This window comes from Danio rerio, chromosome 21 (assembly GCF_049306965.1).
Source record: "Danio rerio strain Tuebingen ecotype United States chromosome 21, GRCz12tu, whole genome shotgun sequence".
NCBI classification, from domain to species: domain Eukaryota; kingdom Metazoa; phylum Chordata; class Actinopteri; order Cypriniformes; family Danionidae; genus Danio; species Danio rerio.
Genome location: NC_133196.1, coordinates 26,837,292 through 26,858,783, shown reverse-complemented (window position 1 = coordinate 26,858,783; position 21,492 = coordinate 26,837,292). Strand labels below are relative to the sequence as shown.

Here is a 21,492-nt window from a genome sequence, read left to right as displayed (position 1 = left end):
TTGCTTAATTTGTATAAACGTATGTCCAAGGCAAAGCTAATAAGTTTCTTATGAGTACTGTATATGTACACTAGCAATGGAATTTACTGCGATGCGACGAGGTGCCACCTGAAATCTTGCAGGGCGCCAAATTGGTTAGGGCCATGCCTGCTCTGGTGTTTAGGTTTATTTATCTTTTTGATATAAATAGAATATTTCCCCTAGAAGAATGACATATTCTTTTTTAGGGTTCTCTTAATTGTAACAAAACATACATCTCTCATGTTAACCCAATTGAATGATTTGTTCACACAAAACATTCTAGCAATTAACTTCTAAGAAAAGGTCATGAAAGCAACCAGCACTCAACGTTATACAAGAGTGTTGTTTGACCCTAATTTTTAGAAATAAAAAAATCAAACTGCAACATTCTAATAACTTTCTATATTTGCACATAGTTTCTTCAATTTACAAAAACATTATAGAATGGTTCAAAAGAATCGATTATCTTAGATGAATCAGATTCATCACAGCACAGACAGACAGGGAAAGAGAGAGAAATGCCAAACAGTCCCTGAGAAAATACAGACTGACTGTAAAATGGTGGAAACTAAGGAGCATTACCCGCTGCACTGTGAACATTACCACAACATTAGATCCACATATTTCAACAAATTCCAGCAAATAACACCAACTCACATAACTCTCACATATTCAGAAAGGTTGAGGCATATCCTGGGAGATAACTCCAGCTTAATGTCACAAGCAGTAAAATAACACAAAAAGTCAGCCAGTGGACAAACGAGTGAGAGATATTACATATCATCTGAAAACATATAGGTTGTGTATACTAGTATTTTTCTTGTTTGTGTGTGTATTCAGACTAAGTTCTGATGTTTTTAATGTATGTTGTTTGATGTTTATGTAACATGCTGCTTTGTCAATGCAAGTCATGACGATAAATCTTTGAACTTATTTGATTTGATTTGACAAAGACAGAAAGGGACATTGTTACAAATCATCTGAATGAATGTATTGCACATTTTGTTTTATACTAAAATTATTTATCCCTCATTATCTTTTTTAAAATTCATATAGTCTTTTTCATATTGGTGTATGTGTTTATCAGGCCTGTAGCCAGGGGGGTTCGGGTGGTTCAAAAGACCCACCCCTCATTGACAAATGTCCAGAATTTGTCCCATACATGTGCTCACTTATTTTGACTGCTATGCCATCATAAACAGTGAAAATAACCCTTGGGAAAAAGGCTTTAAGACCAAGCAGAATCCTGGGTTGGCTGTTGCTTCTGTGAGACTTCAGCTAATCAGTTTTGGCTAATGCAAACAAACAATTATTTGCAACATGGGCTCAATCTGAAAACGTACCCCTATATACATTTAGAGATCACGAATTATGTAGAGCAACATATGGCTATTATTTTTTAAGAGTCCAACATTCAGCAGTGCAAGAAAACATACAATCTGACCTAAGTGAAGCCATCTTTCCCTACTGTATTGTTTTTAAATGGAGAAAACATTTTACCACTAACTTTTACTATAAATTTAAATACTAATTTTCAAATGTACTTTTTATAAGAGCGGCTAGAAAAATAGTGAAGATCTACATTATTATTATTATTATTATTATTATTATTATTATATTTATATTTTTTATCATTCAAATGACCAAATTCTGTCAGAGGACAGTCGAATGAGCTGGCCAGTTTGTTTTACCTAATAAATGACAATGTGGCTACAGTTTTTAGTGAAAAGCTTTAACAGATTTCTAATGTAATAAATTCCTTGTAATGTAATAATGTAATACTTTTTTATGTTAAAAATAAGTATTTATTTATATTTCTTTATTTTAAATCTTTGGGAAATATCTTTGGTACATCAAAAAGAGTGGTTATGATGACCATCTGACAAGCTAATTCACCTAAAAAAATTAAATAAATTGTGCTTAAAAATGACACAAAAATGTAGTATTTAAATCTCATAATAAAGTAGAAAACAATGCGAATAACTGCAAAAGGTCCAGTTTTTGAGAAAGAATAACCACCCCTTTGACCAGGCTGGCTACGAGCCTGTTTATCGAATTTTTAATTGTTTTTTGACACTACTTGACTAGTCATACCAGTAATTATTTGCATAGGAGAGTCAGAAACATGACAAAAATGAACAAATGTACAGTTATGTTTTTATTTCAAATTATTTTTTCCTTTCATAATCTTTTTAATAACCATAGTCTTTTTCTTATATGTGAATGTATTTATCAAATTTCTATCGAATTGAGAGAGGGGTATGAATAATATGATGTTGAATAATAATATGATATATTAAATAATAATATGATACATTGATTAAAATAATATTTCATTTTTATTTTCATTGAATTATTATATGTATATTATATGTATATATCTATATGTATCTGTATTTACTTTTTTAACTACTACTACCGTTTACTATGCTTTTTTTTGTGTTTATATGTACGTTCTTTCATTTTTATGTAAACTTTAGAACTACTTTGGCAATTCATTTGTAATATTTGTCATGCAAAAAAAGCAAATATTCAATTGAATTGAGAGAAAGAGAGAGAGAGAGAGAGAGAGAGAGAGAGAGAGAGAGAGAGAGAGAGAGAGAGAGAGAGAGAGAGAGAGAGAGCAACGCAACGCAACGCAACCCCAGCACAGCACGCACACACACAAACACACACACCTCCTCCTCCCGCCGGCGTGCTGCTTCTCTCTGACACCACCACAGACTCTCCACCGATTCACCTCCGGCTGCCTCATCCAGGCATGGCAGACGGCTTTACCCCATCATGGCAGTGCTACATTACACCCTCGACTTCAAGCTCCGCGCGCCAGGTAAATGTCCGCGAAATGAATGAACAGGGCTCGCAGAAGCAGAGAGGGGGCTCGTGTTGCTCTGCAGACACACGGGCCTCCCTCCTCGCAACTGCTCCGTAAGCGATTTATTGTCTCCCGTGGCCCCGCTGCTGCTGCATTGCGAGACGGCCGCGGGATGCCTGTTAGTCACTGCAATCGAGCTTAAAGCTGCTTTTGTCGTTCAAATTCTCCTGACGTTTGCTCTGATAAATGACCTTCTGGAGGGTAGCATAGCGGTGCTAGCAGAGGCTAACGTACAGTAGGTTGTCCTCAGGACTGGCTTCGGCTCGGACTCATACGTTTGAATGGAGCTCATATAAATAAATAATGTTCACTAGTTAGCCGCATTGCGTACCAAAACCTATAGTTCCTTGTATACTCCTGATAAGAGTGTTCCTACTACCCGTTATACCCGTTATAGCTAGCTAGTATGTGTATTTAAGACACATTTAGATTTGCTGTACGCTGACAGGCTTTGGAAGTCTCTTACCTTCATTTCCAATGCCTCTATTTCACTGGCTAATAATATCGCAAGCCTTACTTGTATTTGGAGCTATCATATTTTGTGACATTCAAATTGTGAGAAGCGTGACAGGTGTAGGTATCTTGTATTTTGATTTTTAGGACAAAATGTAGGTCAGCAGTTCTGACTGTTGCAGTGTAAAACGGACAGGAATCAATATGGATTGGCATGTTAGGGTTGATGTGTGTAACTAGGTTGAAATTGATTGTTTTGCAGCATATCCTGTTATTGTGGATAAATCCGAATGCCACAATTAAATTGTCATCATGTGAATGCACAAAAGCAGAGCATTCTTTGTGATTTGTGCATTTTTAAGGAACAGCTGACCCAAAAATGTGAATTATTTATTGGCTCTCATGCTGTTCAAAACCAGTTTGACTTTCCTGTCCTCCATTGAAAACAAAAGATGAAGTTAAGCATAATGACAGATGCAAACACAGTTAAAGGGATAGTTCATCCAAGAATGAAAATTTGCAGTTGTAGTTTACTTAATTTACAGGTTTTTCGAGATTTCTTTTCTGCAGTGGAAGATCTTCAGCTGAAACTGGACTTTGGTAATTTGCAAAATGCAACATAAAAAGCAGGGGTCTCAAACTCAATTTACCTGGGGGACGCTGGAGGCAGAGTCTGGGTGAGGCTGGGCCGCACAGGTTTTCCACAAGAAAAAAATCCAATCTTCTCATTATTTTTATTGTTTAACGCAAAATAATATATAAAAAAAATTAATGAGAAAATAAATCAATCGACAATAAATAGTTATAATAATAATAGTCAAAATAATAATAAATGAAAAAAAAATATTTAGGTTTACTGTGATTCACCGTGCTGTTGTTACACGAAAAAGAAGCAACACCAGTGTTGTCATTTGTTTTGATTACTTTTACATTACTTATAAAAATATGCAATGTTTATTGTTTGAGGCAATGCAAATACAATGCAAGTAGTGTGATGCAAATGACCCACAAATAACTGCAACCCTATAATTGGTCCGGATTACCAAGGACTCTGTTTGCCGATGAACAACTTAAAAAACTTTTTTTGAAGTGTTGTTAATGAACCTGGGATGAATGTCCTCATGTGCCCAATAGAAACGAGGCAGCCAGCCAGGCATGTAGGAAAACACTCCACGCTGCACTCATTTTAGACTTTCAAATTAAGCGTGTGTTGGCACGAGGCTGCAGGATGAGTGCCTTAGTGACCCACCAGTGCCGATATACAGCCACATCACACTGCTATGAGTGTGATATTGTGTTTATACAACAGTTTGATGGCACAATCGTGTTAATAAAAGAAAATCAAACATGGACAGTCTAAAAACCCTTTTTTATGTGGAACTACTTTCTTCTGCCATTCATTCAACATCTGCAGCTGACGTCAGAACAGCAGAAACCATTGCTAGTTCACACATGTCCCTTTAGAGCTAGTATTTAAATGATTCTCTAGTGTAATATCTAAACTGATGTCAAAACAGGTGAATTTGAGGACATTATAAGATTATAAGCCTAAACGGCATGAAATTACATCAGTCTAGAGATATTTCCCAGTATTTCTTTGTTACTGTCGGGATATCACAATAGTTAACCCCGAAAAAGGCAAAGCAGCGCAAACACTACCAGATTACTGTTGTGTTTTCTATAAGGAAAAGCACTAAACACAATTTCACCATATGACTTAAATAGCTTTATGTGGAAAGCCATTACTTTTATCTGATTGGATGATTTGTATGGGAGTAAAAATAAATATATGAAATTTATTATATAGAAATAATCAGGGCTGGAGTGGGACCCCTTTTCAGCCCTGGAGTTTCAAGCCTCAGACCGGCCCGCCTCAATTCACGACTGACTATATTAAAATAAGGACATTTCCAATGAAGTTTCTAATTACACTATCACGTCTTTTTTTGAGAAAACAGCTGCTTTAGAACTTCAAATGTTCAACAACCATAACAGTATTATGTCTTAACAATAAAAAAAATTATATATAAAAAAAAAACTATTCAGACGAGGATCAAACCCGGGTCCGCAGCGTCGTATCCTAATGTGCTAACAACCAGAAAATAGATAAAAAGAGCAGAGCTGCGGTAAAATAATGAATAAGACTGTGGTCAAGTAAAAAAAATAATTAATTTAAAAAGTGTGACTGCTGAGAGCAACAGATTCTGGAGCTAGGGACACCGGCCCTCGCGGCCAAAAAACGGACTGGCCCACCGGGAATTCTCCCGGTCCTCCCGATTAGCCAATCCTGGCCTGGAAATAATAAACAAACTACTGTCATAAATAAACACAATAGAGCAAATGTTTAAGTGGAATAAACAGTGATTAATAGTTTTCTGGGAAGTGTCTAACAGTATTCCGGGACAAAAGTTTAGGAATCAGATGTAAAAGGGCATTGCATAGTCTTCATCAATTAAATAATTCAATAAAATATATATATTTTACAACTTTTTTATGGTCTTTATGTTCTCTTAAAAGGTTCTCATGGACCTTAAAAACACATGAAAATTTTAAACTTTCACTCTTTAATGTTTAAATTCTGGAGTGTCTCCACAAATTTCATGTGTTTTTGCCTGTGGGTTCTGGTCATCTTTGTTCATAACTCAACATTGCATATCCTGCGATGTGACTAATGCAGACATGCACATTGCGATGATGATGCTCAAACGACATATTGTGCATCCCTAATATATATCATACATGCTGTCTAATAGAGCTGGCTGATTAATCAAAATGCGATTGCGCAAAGCTGTGATTCTCATGCACATCTTGTCAGAGAAGCATGGTTGGGTGGTCTGCAGGAAATCTGCGAAAGGGCGCTTTTGTGCAAAGAAGCCAAATAGCCAGGAAGAAGAAACTCCTATAGCCTTGCATTATAAACAGAAGATTTAACAACTTTATTTAGTTCTGCGTAGGACTGGGCGATATGGCAAAAATGCAATCTCTAATTATTTTCCATATTGAACTATAACGATACATATATATTCTGAAATAAGTTGTTAATGCTCCCAGATTTAAAAGAGTACCCCAACAATGACTGAAGCTACAAAAATGAGAGAGTTTACTATATAAATCTCCATTATTATCACACTTAGATTCCTGTTGTTGCACATGTCTGCTGTGCGATTGGCTTTTAGATCAATATAGAGTAAAAAAAGTTTAGAGCATGTCATTGTTATTGACATTAATTATTTTACGATTCGATATAATATCGTTTATCAGCCCAGCCCTAGTTCTGCGTGACTAATAATCACACAACTATGGAATCATCTCACTGAAGGATTATTTCAAACACTCGATTGAAGTGGGTTTGGATTGAAAACAAGTTATTAAGTGTGGTATTTTCACGTGAGGCATTTCCTACACAGAGCTGTAGAACTGTTATCTTGATTTCATTATCATCCAGTTGAATCAATATCCATGTTGAACTCAATTTCGCGTAGCTTTTCAGTGTATAAACGACTCTGTGTAGAACTAAATTGCTTTTATAGACAAAATGCGCCTGAAAATTACCTTTGATTAATCACCAGAAGACGCTTTGAGGCATTTGAAGCAAAACATTTGGTCTGTGCAAGAAACTGAGTGTATGTCTTTTTAATAATTAGGTCTCAATATCTGTTATTTGTCAATAAGTGATAACAGAAAAAGCTTTTTAGGTGCGAACTAATCCTTAAAATATCTTCCTAATATAGGAGCCTGATTGACTATAGGGCAATTAGTGTTTGGAAAGGGCTTTTAGGGCTTTTTAAGATGCCTATATAATCCTTCTGTTTTTTCCCTCTCTCTGTTTAGCTGATGTCTCTGCGACTGTGCGTGGCCTGCAGTCTATATTTCAAGAGCAGGAAATGACAGAGAATGTCCACGACTCTGAGGGACACGGATATCTGGCCACCTTCATCGGCAAGAATAGCAGGTTAGCAAAATGCCTTTCGTAGTACATCAGAGTCCTTCACAGCATGCAAATCAGGTTTTGTTTTGCTTACAATGGGAGGGACCTGAATTTGAATTATGGATGATGATGCTGTAACTGCCCTTTCATTATGGCTAATTTGTTTGCCATGACTCATGCTGGAATTCTGTAGGAAAGAGACACGCTCTCTCCCCTCCATTGGGCCATTCCATGGAGTGTTTTCATTTTGTCTCTGTAACAGCTAAGCATAATGTTGAAGCTAACTGACAATACTGATGACTGACCACTGAAAACACCAGGTGTGCTCCTGCGTCCAGACTCTCTTTAGGATGACCATTGATTGGCCAGTTAAGTGCATCCTCTGCGCAACAAAGGGCAGCATTTAGAAGAGCGTGGGGTCATTTGGGTGGCTTTGTGCATCTGATCTAAAGGCTTTGGTAGTCACTTCCTGTTTTGTGTGTGGCTTGCTGTAAACACAGCTGTTGGGGCTTTGTTTAAGCTTAAGCTGGGATGAATCTGGCTGCATATGACTTTTTGGTGCATTTCTTTTGACTAGTTGTGTGGTTTTAATTGAGTTTTGTGTATTTTTTTTGTATCAGGTTTGCCATCTTACGAATGCACTCCCATGGTCTGGTGACCTTTGACCTGCAGTGTCTTGAAGGAGACGATGCAGCGCAAGTGGACAATGTGAGTTAATGGAATGCAGTAGGCCAGTGTTTACCAACACTGTTCCTGGAGGCTCATCAACAGTACATATTTTGGATGTCTCCTTTATCTGATCCTTTCATCTCAGGTGTGTTTGATTAGGGAGAGGTTGAAAATGTGTACTGTTGTTGTGCCTTTAGGAACAGGGTTGGGAAACACTGCAGTTGGCAATAGTAGTATATGAATTTTTTTTTTTTCCACAGAGAGTTAAACTTCAAAAACGCTAATAATTTTATGAAACCAATCTTTACAGACCCCCAGTTGTTCATGATTTTTTTTTGCGATTAAAAATGACTGAATTTGTGTTGTTAGTTCCATAAATTTGCAGACTATTTTGAGATGAAAAATGATGAATAAACATAAAATACTCTGTTAGTTGTGCAATCATAAAAATAAAGTTCTTTATTTTGGTCTCTTGTCAAGACAAGATGTAAAATTGTAGAGATTAAGCCAAAGGAAGGTTGTATAACTCTTATCTACAATCTTTCAATCCCTGGAGCATCTGACATCATGTACCTCACTCAGGACATGCGTCAGGGCTTCCCCTACTGTAATACACCTAAACACAGATTGCCATAAAACTCGTCAATGGCAGGAAAGCGTTTTCTCTTGTCAGTGGCAGGAAAAGAGTTAAGCAAAATCATTTATCGATTTGATGCACATCGTAATAGGCTACCAGCTATACATAAATAAAACACAAATAAGGTCCTTCAATTCGGTCACATCCAGCGGCCATCATCCATCCGTCAATCAATCTCCATCTTTGTAAGCTGTTTTTCTGTCTGTTCCGTTGCTTTGTTTGTTAGATGTTTGCTCCCACTTTTCTTTTGCTTTCTGAAGTGCATCAAACGCACAAATCACCCAATTTGCGCTATGTTATTCACTCAATTTGTGTCAAAGGATGTCTGATCACATCTTTGCATTAACTTCACATGTAGATCACTCATGATTCATCCACGTCTGCTTACTGCTTAGGCTGCTAAACATTTACCCCCACTCTCATGTAATGTTAGGACTGTAAGGGCGCAGGTGACACGTCATTTTTCGAGAGACTTAATACGCTTGCGCATGCAATGTCTGTAAGTCATGTAAAACAATAAATTGCAAACTGAAATTAATCTAATTTGATTATATGCTTTAGAACTAAATGTTATATGAAATTCTTTACTTTTTTGTGATTGTTTTGCAGTTAAATTAAGAATTTTGCATGATCCAAAAAAAAATTCAGCTTTTTGTTAATTTTGCGTTGGATTCAGCACAACCTCAAACTAGGCTGTCTGTCTTTAGCAGTCCTCAACTGAATATACATATTTCATGATCCTCAAAAATGATTAAACGTCCTGTATTATGCATGTATGCACTGTATGGTTCTGTAATCCATTCAATTTAGACTGAACATGTAATATGAATGTGCATGTAATATCACAACATTGTGAGTTTGCAGCATAGTTTTTGTAGTGGCTCCTAAAACACCACTGTCGTATACAGTAAATTTCAGATATAAACCAGCGTTGTAGCCAGGGGCAGTTAGGGTGGTTTGAAAGACCCACCCCGACTGAAAAAGTCCAGAATTATTCCATACATGAGGTTATTTGTCCAATTTTTGACTGCTATGTCCAGAGTTTAAGACAAATTATTCAAATGGAAAAATTCTGACTGAGGAAAGTTGAATGAGCTGGCCAGTTTGTGATTTGCCTATAGGCTACAATTTTTAATTTTTATACAAGTTTTAACAGATTGCTAATTGTTTTTTATTTTTTAATAATAGATAAAAATAAGCATTTTAAAAATGTTTTTTTCATATTTATTTATATTTTTTTATTTAAAATGCTAATCTCAAAACATTATTTATAAAATGGTAACTGTAATAACTGACAGTTTAAATGCATATTTGTAAATGTATAATTTATAGTAAAATAGTATTGTAAGAACGGATGCTCTGATCAGGATTTTTGCAGCCGATACCAAGTACCGATTCCTTGTCATGATGATCGGCCGATACAGAGTACAGATTCAAAATTTATAATGCATGAAGCACATTTTTACTCTATGTATGTTCCTTAAGATAAGATCTCGCCTTACCTAAGATAATAAATTAAGGATGCTCCTTATAATACCTTAAACACGTCTTTTATAACCATTTAGGTGTGAACATGTCATGGCCAAAAGCAGCTTTACAGAAAACAATTAATTCGTTTTACTTTGGCTTGGGCTATGTGTAATATATGGGAGCGCTTGTGCATCTTTCTCTGCTTGTAAACTCATAAACAAACCCCTGCAATTGGTCCATGAGATCGGCCAGATTGGCGAGTACCGATCAGGTCATGAAATGTGATTATCGGCCGATACCGTTCTTCGGCCGATCGATTGAAGCATCCCTAATTCAGAGTTTATATGGTCATGGAAACCCTGGAAAAGTCAGTTTTGAGTTTTGACATGGCATTTTCCATGCCTGGAAAAGTTTTGGAAAAACAGAAAAACCCACAAAGTTTTGAAAAAGTCATGGAAAACAGATATTTGTTTACTTAAATATATGTTAGTTTACGTTTTGCAATTCAGACTTTATTTTTAGTTTGTCTTTCACATTTTTCTTTTTATATATGATATAAATATTATTGCTCTTGAATGTCCTTCCATCCTGTTTTTGTCCTGGTTCAGAAAGTAACGATTAAGATGTTTGTTTTTTCTTTGTAGCTACTGAATGCACTGGAGAAAAAATTAAAGGCTCTTCTAGATGGAAATATCCAAAGGATCAAGAGGTGAAGCTATCATCATTTTTACTGTGAATCGGTTTCCATAAAAACAATCTTCTCACATTTGGTAATTTATTCTTTTGCTGTGTTCACACCAGTCGCAACATGCGCAAATAAATCAGGCTATTCATGCGTACATAGATGCGTGAACATTTTGAGTTTACTCATATTATTCCCGCATCAAATTCAATTCATTCACATGTCAAATTCACTTCACAATAGATGCTGATTTGCATCATAAGCAGGGCTTCTGTTTGCCCGGTGACTCTAGCTTCGTTGCTAAATGGCTAACATGGATTTTTATTGAAATAATAGCTGTGCTTTAGGAAGGCTGAAAAACAAGTTATATTAGTTCAGCACCATGTCTTGAGTCCACTAGATTCTTTCAGAGTTGCACCCAACAAAGTTTATCAGCTCTTCCAGAAACAGCAGTACTTCAGACTAAGCCGAGTGCAATTTGGTGAACTGTTTTCCAGTGTTGGCAGGAGGATTTCCCCTCGGGACACCAACAACAAGCCCTACATCATAATCACTCCCTTACAAGAGCAAGCTCATGATTGGTCAACACGGCACAAATATCCGCTGGAGTTCAGATTTTCTAACTCAAGCGATACTGACATTAAGCATGTCAAACGCTGGAGAAACGTGCCGCAGGATGTCTATTCTTGTCTTTGCACAGACTTAACATGTCAATCACTCGAGCTTGACGCTTCATCCGCGTCTGGTGTGATTGCAGCATTATGCTTTTATATTGTGGTGACCAAATACCGAAATGGTTTGTTTAACTGAATAAATCTGTTCAGACTCCCTGCGCTGATTCGAGGCAGTGATGTGGATCGGTACTGGCCCACGGCTGACGGCAGGCTGATGGAGTACGACATTGATGAAGTTGTGTATGAAAAGGATTCTGCCTACCAGAACATCAAAATCTTGCACTCGCGACAGTTTGGCAATATGCTCATCCTTAACGGGGATGTCAGTAAGTTGGGCTTATTTACAACTTTCAGATTTTCAGGTTGTTGTATCACGTGTGTGTGTATAGTAATTGTTTGTGATCGAATGTTAGATCTGGCAGAGAGTGATCTGCCCTACACTCAGGCCATTATGGGCAGCGGCAAAGAGCACTATGCTGGAAAGGAGGTACTTATTCTGGGAGGAGGAGACGGTGGGATTCTCCACGAAGCGGTGAAGCTCAAACCAAAGATGATCACCATGGTTGAGATATCCTTTATGCTAAGCACCTAAAATAGTGAAGTACTTTATAAATGTCTGACTGCTTTTGGGTATTTCCTTAATTGAGTATTAACATTGATGAACTGGTGATTGATGGATGTCGGAAACACATGAGGAAGACCTGTGGGAATGTTTTAGATAACTTGAAGGGAGATTGTTACGAGGTAAGGATTGACTGAGGTGATTATTTGTGTTATTACATTATATTAAAAGAAGCTTTTATTTATGTCAGTTGTGGTTGCTAAACATTACCAGCTTAGTTTAAGGTCATAACTGTCCAGCCTAAATTTTGAAAAGCCATATTTTAACAGTATTTTTCCAGATGTTTTTTTCTGTAAGCTGAAACATGCTGTGGCTTTAATTCAAAAGTGATTATACCGATATCCCATAATTGAGTTTGAGACCACTGATCTAGATTTCTCTTTTTGCGGAATCATATACAAGTTTAAATTCTAAAGTCCTCTATTTTTTATGGTGAAGACTCCTACACTGCCAAAATTAGACATTTACTGCCCAATATTGATAACATTTTTGCAATTTTGGCCTTATGTACTTACATGGCTAACAAAACATCACAAAGAAAGTTAAATAGTTCAATTCAATGACTTGAAAGGGCTTGCAGTAATGCAGTTTGATGAGGTGCTGTACCGCAAAACTAATTTAGCCAAGCTAGCACAAAAAATAGCATTATTACAAGAATGCCAGAGCTTAAATAAAGCCTGTCCAATAGAGTGTGGGAAAGTACTTTCCTTTTTGTTATTTGCTTAGTCGTAAAAAATAAATAAATGCAGAAGCAGTGGTTTATTATTAGCGAACATCTCACGCTAATGAGGGCACTGTATGAAGAAATATGTGCTATACTCTTTCGTCTTACTAACAAAATAAACACAACCAAACTGACAGTGCTGGGAAAATAAGCAAGTCAGCATTCTAATCATGCATATAGTTTATACAATGGATCACTTTAAAGTTATACATTTTATGGCATTATACATGAAACACAGCATCATTGATGGTCTCAGTTTGAGTTACAACTTGATTTTCTGCCATAAATAAGCTTGACAGTGTGAAGCAAAGTAATGTTAAATCTTCATTTGTGAATGAAAAAAACAACACCCTGTAAGTATGAGGCGCTGTGTTGGATTTAAATCAAACTTTGCTTATCAACACATGCTTAAAACATGTGCATGTACTCCTATTAGTTACTCGCATATACATCTATACGATTGGAGGTTCAAAACAATATATAAAACTTGCAAATATACTGTACATATAAACTTGTTGCATGCATACACCCACATACACACACTAACATACATATAATGTCAATCCTTGCATAAACACCCACATTAACACATGCACATTCATATAAACTCACTGCGTGCAAACAAACCTATACACACTCGAATAAACATACAAACTTGATCCTTTCATAAACACCCACATTAACACACGCACAAACATATAAACTCGCTGCATGTAAACACACTCACATGTGAGTCATATGCAAGGAAACATATTTTTTACATTTAAAGAGATGGTTTAGTTTATACAGATTAAAGCTTGATTTAGCTCAACATAAAAAATTTAAGGAATGTTAAACGTTAAATAAATAAGAAAAATGTCTGAATATAAAACATCACTTATGGTGTCCTATCCTAGCAGGCACACAACGTCATAAGATGTTAATATTAGGTTAGATTTAGGTTGTGATGTCGGGTGACCAAAATTTAATGTCTAAGGACAACGTTATTTTAATGTTCATTAATGACGTCAAATGTTGTTGATATTTGGTTGATTTTAGATTGTGTTGGAAAATGACCAAAATCCAACATCGAGCCAACATCATAATTGACGTCAAATACTGACATTTATTTGTTAGGTATAGCAACTAAAATCCAACATCTGATAGACATCATAGTTGTAACATCCACACAGTGTCAAGCTGTAATATCATTAGACGGTAGCTAATGATTTTGCATATGCGCATAAAAAAATGGTTGATGGAAACGCCATGATGTGCATAAATTTTGAAAATGCACATAAAAACATTTGCACGTAACTGTAGGATAAACTTTATTTAATAAGAAAAGATGCACATAAACTGTGATGGAAACACTTTTACCGCACAAACTCCATTATGCGCATTAAAAAAAGGTCATGTGATTTTGTTATAAGAGATTATGTGATGATAAAAATGTGTGTAAAGGACAAACCAGCAGGCTGAGCACATTGTAAAACATCTGAAATATTGTTTTGGTCATTCCAAAACGCCTTATCGTTTAAGTGTTAGTGTTATTATATTATTAATGACCTTCAGAATTAAGAGCGTCTGTGCTCTACACCTTCAAACGCCACCGCGTGTTTACTGCGTGTCAGGATTGCCTTCTGTGGTGCAAGTCATTTATTAGATGAAGAAAAGATTGACGCAGCTTCTCCTATCGCAGCAATTTCAGTTTTTACTGGTGCCGGTTAATTTAAAAAGTGACGATTTTGTTCGCTTTAACTTGTTATATGGAAACACTGCTTTATTCGCACGTTTTTATGCGATAATCCGGTTTGGCGCATAAAGTTCATTCGCACTTTTGGGTGGAAACATAGCTAGTGATATTTTGATTGTTTTTAGTTTGGGTTAAAAAAATTGACCAAATGTTGGACACTGATGTCAGTTTGACATTGGGTTCTGACGTCAACGCGATTTTCATTTCCACCCAAAATGCTACGTTGGAGTGCAACATCAATCTGACATCATGTTGACGTCCTGTGCCTACAGAGATATCCAAATGGCCATGTTTCTCATGGTGTGAGGGCCAGCTAAAATACATGTTTATTTTTTGTTTTATTTAGGGCTTGTATCTTTTTTATTTTTTTCTCTCAACAATGCAATTCTACTGTGACTTATTTTCCCCAAAATGCATTACTCCAGTCTTTAATTTCACATGATCCTTCAGAAATCATTTTAATACGTCAATTTGCTGCTCAAACATTTCTGAGAATCGCTGTTGAAAACCAGTTTTGCTGCTTAATCTTTGCGTGGAATTTCAGGAAAAATGTAAAGGTCAGAATTAAAGAATGATTATGTAATGTGTCTTGCTATATGAAAGAATTATCTTCATGATCATTTCAACTGGCTGGGAACTTTTAAACAGCATAGTATATAACACTGTATCATACATTCACATTTCTTGGTCCTGTTTTGGCTCTTTGTCTTGTAATCAGTTACTTTTTTTTTAGCTTGATGTAACAATGCGGCCCCTTTCCTGCTTTTGAAACAAGTCCTATGCAGGCAGTTGAGGGAAATTACCCAAACTCTGGGCAACTGCCAGTTTTTTTGGCTAACAATACGATGCTTTGTTTCTCATGACGAATATCACCTTTATGTTTCCTCCTTTTCCTTCAGATTTTGGTGCAAGATTGTGTTCCTGTACTGAAAAAGTTTGCAGAGCAAGGGAGGACATTTGATTATGTCATCAATGACTTGACAGCAGTCCCTATTTCCACAGCACCTGAGGAGGGTTAGTGTGTATGTCTTTACAAGCCTCACACATTAACACACGTTTACTCACCATTTACTTTTCCTCAAGTGGTTCTTTTATTTCTATTGAACACAAAGATATTTTGAACAATGTTGGGAAGCTAAGAGCCATTAACTTTCATAGTATGAAAAACAAAGACTTTGGAAGTCAATGGTTACAGGTTCCCAGCATTCCTCACAATATCTTCCTTTGTGTTCTAAAGAAGAAATGAACTGAAACAGGTTTGGAAATAGATGGTGAGTAAATAATGAGAGAGTTTCCCTTTTTAGGATGCACTGTCCCTTTAAATCAGTTAAATTGTTGACTTGTTTGCTTCTGTAGATTCAACATGGGAGTTCCTGAGACTCATCCTTGACCTCTCGATCAGAGTTTTGCGGCCAGGTGGGAAGTATTTCACACAGGTGAGAGGGTCATTTTATATTTGTTTGGAAATGCTGGGATTGTATATTTCTATATTGTGTTCATGATGTTTTCTGCCTGCAGGGTAATTGTGTGAACCTGACTGATGCGCTCAGCGAATATGAAAAGCTTTTGGGGAGACTTTCATGCAAAGTCGACTTTTCCAAAGAGGTGGTGTGTGTTCCCTCCTATATGGAGCTGTATCCTTTTTAAAATTATTCTCTAATAGAGAAATAGTTATTTTGGAAGAAATATGACAGTGTAAGCATAAATAGCTTTTTTTAGCTTATTTTAAATGTTCTTTTTTTAAGTATATATACTGTAAGTTTGACCGCGCTGCTGTCACCATAAAATATATTTTATTAGAATGTGAAAGTAACATTAGACAAGATTATTGTAATAAGAACACTTAGATGTTTTTATAAAGGTATCATCAGGAAGAATTTGAACAAAAAAAATCTTATTTATCTTATAATATAATTTTTTGTGAAATTTGTTACCTTTTTATTTATTTATTTGTTTGTGCGTCAACTCTTATTGAAATATGAAGTTGTTCTTATATAATGTTTTTATGTGTATTTATCTTGCCATGAAATAGCTATTAGTTGCTGATGTGGCAGTAAATAAATAAACAAACAAAAAATTATTTTGACACTGTACTTTAATATATTTATATTTATACATATATTTTTATATGGATACATCCATCTATACTTGTATTGTTTGTTAATCCTAAATTTACACACCCCAAGAAAGCCATACTTTAGTAAACAATTTCTGGAAAAATGATTTATTAAAAGTAAAATAAGTTCAGGGTGTCCGCAGGATCTTCAAGTCTAGAAAATGTTTTTAATTTCAAAAGCTAAAATTCAGGCCATAAAAAGAATTAAATTCAGAGAAATATTTTCTTGTAGGTCTTAAACTATTTTAAACGGGTCTTAATTTTCCCTTCTTAATGTAAAGCTACCCAATCGATTCAACACGCATCCAATCACCAACAATATTAAATCTTAATAAACCTTTTAGCAAAACTCTTTTTACAGTATAATTAATACTATAACAGTTTGTCGTGCATACATTTAGTTTAAGTTTCATGTTTAAAGAGTTTTTTTTGTCAATATGTTTAGAACTAGCGTCTGCTTGTTTTGACACGTTATTTTAAATATGTGACTAAGATTTTTGATGTGGTAAAGTAAATTAAAAGTAAAAAAAAAAAATCTTAAAGTAAAATTTAAAAAAAAATCCTCAGCATTAAGACCTATATAAGTCTAAAATTAAATTCTTGATCATCTTAAAGAGCCCCTATTATGCATTAAAAAGGTCATATTTTGGTTTTGGGGGCTCCAACAACAGGCTGATATGCATGTAAGGTCAAAAATTTCCACTTCACTTCCTAATCTGCAATTGCCTCTCTGGATATACCACTAACTGTACTCAAAAAAAAAATAAAATAAATAAATAAATAAATAAAAATTTACTTAAAAAAAAAAAAAAAAAAAAAAAAAAAAAAAAACTAAAATATTACTAATACTTTCCTTCTTAGACTGTACAGACCTGAAACTTGCCTATAGCACTTTTTCATTGTTGCTCTTATAGTTGTGTAAATTGCTTCCTTGTCCTCATTTGTAAGTCGCTTTGGATAAAAGCGTCAGCTAAATGACTAAATGTAAATGTAAAAAAATTGGAGTGGATAGCGAGCTTACAAGCGCATTTAAACCCGTAAAAGAGCGGCACGCGGCACATTTTCAAAGTGGATTTAGAAGCGATATGAGAATATAAAGAGTTAATCAGGTACACTACAAGCAGTTACAAGTAACAAAACACAATAAAATACATAATTTGCAAGCTAGAGAAAACAAGGAGGCAACCATTTTAATCACATTTACTTACACTTGTGAAATAGGAAGGAACTGATCCGTGAACTGTGTTATAAGTGTGTAGATTGCTGAAGCACTTGTCAGAAAAATTACGGGAACACAGCACAAGGCTGGGGCTATAATGTTGAGGTTTTTTTGCAAAAATAAACTTCAACTACTTACTCTTCACAGCCTCATGTTTGGGTTAGGGAATATAACATTAACTTTTCTCTCACGCTAAAGACTCGTTACCGCTGTGATTAATTCAAACCACTATGAGTTGACTCCTATAGATGAATCAATAGTTTTAAACACAGTGCACTTTCAGATTTAAGCCTTAGCTGGATATTTCACTTCACTTAGAGCTGTTACACACTGCATGGATGCTCATATTCAAAAACCCATAATAGGAGGTCTTTAAAAAGTCTTCCATTTGACTTGTTGATACCTGCAGATACCCTGAAGTTACAATTACCTAGAGCTTTGTTTGATTAGTCACATTGATTAGTCACATTAAATAGTTAATAGTAGGGCTGCACGATGTTGATAAAATCTGTTATTGCGATTTTTTTCTTTTTCTTTTTCTTCTTTTTCTTTCTACGATAAATATTGTGCAATAATATATTGTGCAGACCTAGTTAATAGTTTAATTAAATATAAACAAACAAAACGAACAAATATGTTGTTATATATTGTGAAATATAATGACTATAATTGTCAAGGAAATACGAAAATACTCATAACCACCACACCATAAGTAATTATTTTAACGTAAAACAGTGTCGAATTTTATGTTTATATGAAGTGCATTGATTATTGTTGTTTAAAATGATTATAAAATTCATTATTTTGTTTTGTTTTTTGATTTTGTAAACATTTATTTGTTTGTTTTGTTTAAATTCTAACACTTATAACGTTTATTATAATCATATAACAAGCCATAATGTAATAAACACTTGCTAGAGAATTATAAAATAATTAATAGCAGCTAGTTTTCCCCCACATGTCAACAGTTTGATCTTCATTCATTCATTCATTTTTTTGTCGGCTTAGTTCTTTTATTAATCCGGGATCGCCACAATTTATCCAGCACGTTTTTACGCAGCGGATGCCCTTCCAGCCGCAACCCATCTCTGGGAAACATCCACACACTCATTCACACACACAAACTCATACACTATGGACAATTTAGCTTACCTAATTCACCTATACCGCAAAACTTTGGACTGTGGGGGAAACCGGAGCAACCGGAGGAAACCCACGCGAACGCAGAGAGAACATGCAAACTCCATACAGAAACGCCATCTGAGCCAAGGCTCGAACCAGCGGCCTTCTTGCTGTGAGGTGACAGCACATTACCTACTGCGCCACTGCATCGCCCAGTTTTGATCTTACATAAAATTAAAATATATGAATTGTCTTTTGTCCACTGAAATCTGAACTGACCTCACATAAAGGAACATCCTCTCCTTAACCTGCTGCCTCAGATGGGTGTTTTACACCATCTGGAAGAAGTAATGTCTCTTCCTCCTGCCGCAATGTGAAGACCCCCTGATGCACTGAGGGGAGACGTGCACATATCTCTCCGTTTCTGCTGTCCCTCCACGTCCACAAATCAGCCTTCCCTTCGTTCGGCTCTTTGTATTGTTGTGTTTGAAGTTTCCTTAGCTCTCAGTTTTGTTGGTCTGATGTTGTTTTGCGTGGGCTCCTCCAGAGAGCGCTGTGGTGCCGTGTGTGATGATACTGAAGCCTGGAGGACGGCGAAGCATCCAGACGCATTTTCTGACTCCGGCCTTTGAGGATTTGCTGTTATGATTCAGATTTTACATTGCTCTTTGTGTTTTAGTGTAGCTCCGCAGCTTTTTTTTTTTGCATCATATTGTAACTGTGGCTTGAGAGTGATTTGATTTATGGTGCTTCACAGGGAGTTCATTGGCAGTGTTGCATTCTGGAAGTTCACCGAATAGTCTATAATTGAAGCCCCCAAATATGTCTTAAAAGGGAAAACAAAGTCCTTGCTGTGGAAATTTTCATTTTTGTTTTATTTTTCGCTGAACTGTGAATGTTAACTTCTTTTTATAATTAGGTCCAAAGTAGGTTTCCCTGCTTGATGTTTTTGCATCATTTTTTTATATATATATAAATATAAAGAAAGAAGGTTTTACTGAATGTAGGCCACTTAGATTCATGCCTTTTATTCATTTTGTGGTGCTTCGTTGATATTATTTATTTGATTTTATTTCACCTTATGCCATTGATCCTGCCCTGAAAAGTAACTCCTGTTAATGAGAGTGAGAATCATCTATTAAAGCATACGAAGAGAAAATGATCTAATCTCTATGTTTGGTCTTGTATCTGATATTGTTCTATAAAAATACTGTACACCATTATTATTATTGTTAGGGGCCAAGCACTAAAAGTAGTCTTTATTTTTTCCCTCTCTTGAAGTCTATGGCAGCCCAGTAGACTGTACGGTAATAAGATGTGAATTTTGCCCCACAGAATAACCACAACATTTACATTTAATGGCCACTTTATTAGGTGATCTGCTGATCGACTGGGATTTTGACACACAACCATCTCTAAGTTTTACAAAAAGTGGTCAGAAAAAGAGAAAATATTCAGTGAGCGGCAGTTCTGTGGGTGCAAATGTCTTGTTGATGCCAGAGGTCAGAAGAGAATGGCCAGACTGGTTCGAGCTGATAAAAAGGCAACAGTAACACAAATAACCACTCTTTAAAAACAAGGTCCGCAGAAGAGCATCTCTGAACACCCAACACGTCCAACCTTGAGGCGGATGAGCTACAGCAGCAGAAGACGACACCGGGTGCCACTCCTGTCAGCTAAGAGCAGGAAACTGAGACTACAAACCAAAAACAATAGAAGATTAGAAAAACATTGCCTGGTCTGATAAGTCTCAATTTCTGCTGCGACATTTGGATAGTCGGGGCAAAATTTGGCGTCAACAACATAAAAGCATGGATTCATCCTGCCTTTTATCAACCCTCAGGCTGGTGGTGTAATGGGGTGGGGGGAAGGGGTAATGCGTCATGTTATAAAGCGTGAATCTTCTCAGACTGGTTTCTTGAACATGACAATGAGTTTACTGTATTCAAATGGCCTCCACAGTCACCAGATTTCAATCCAAATCTGCAGCAACTGTGTGATGTTATCATGTCAATATAGACCAAAATCTCTGGGGAAACATTTCCAGCACCTTGTTGAATGTATGCCATGAGGAAGGATTAAGGCAGTTCTGAATGCAAAAAGGGGACCAACATGGTACTTGTAAAGTTTACCTAATATAGTGGCCGGTGAGTGTATTATCTAGTAACTACCCCAACGGTGCCACCACCTGTCCAAATATGTATTCATGTTTATGCTAATAATAATTATTGAACTGCAAAAGCTAAATGATTGCTCTGGATTGCTATGTACTGTTTGCACCAAATTAATTATTTGCATTATTGAAATGTTCAGCCATTTTGAAGCACTTGACTTGTATTTTACTATTCTTTGAACTGTTTTAGATTCCGGATTGAGTAACGCTCAAATTAATTTAACAAAAAAGCTTGCTGAAGTGAAATATACACTTGTGTATTCAGAACATGGGTGTGTGCCGTGATTATGTTTATGTTACACTGTGTACACTGAGAAACCACAAGACTGGTGTGAGGGCCAGTATACATCTGGTTAACGTTGGTTAATATCT

At 36.0% G+C, this 21,492-nt stretch overlaps 1 protein-coding gene across 1 annotated transcript; it reads left to right on the top strand.

Moving 5' to 3' along the window:
* Positions 1-2,700: 2,700 nt before the first annotated feature.
* sms (spermine synthase) lies at positions 2,701-20,080 on the top strand. Its single transcript, NM_131756.1, is given in 11 exon segments — positions 2,701-2,851; positions 7,181-7,301; positions 7,898-7,985; positions 10,698-10,762; positions 11,560-11,735; positions 11,823-11,977; positions 12,064-12,153; positions 15,390-15,504; positions 15,847-15,926; positions 16,009-16,124; positions 19,268-20,080. Coding segments are annotated over 11 exon segments (1,083 nt in total). The 5' UTR covers positions 2,701-2,805; the 3' UTR covers positions 19,299-20,080.
* Positions 20,081-21,492: the final 1,412 nt, after the last annotated feature.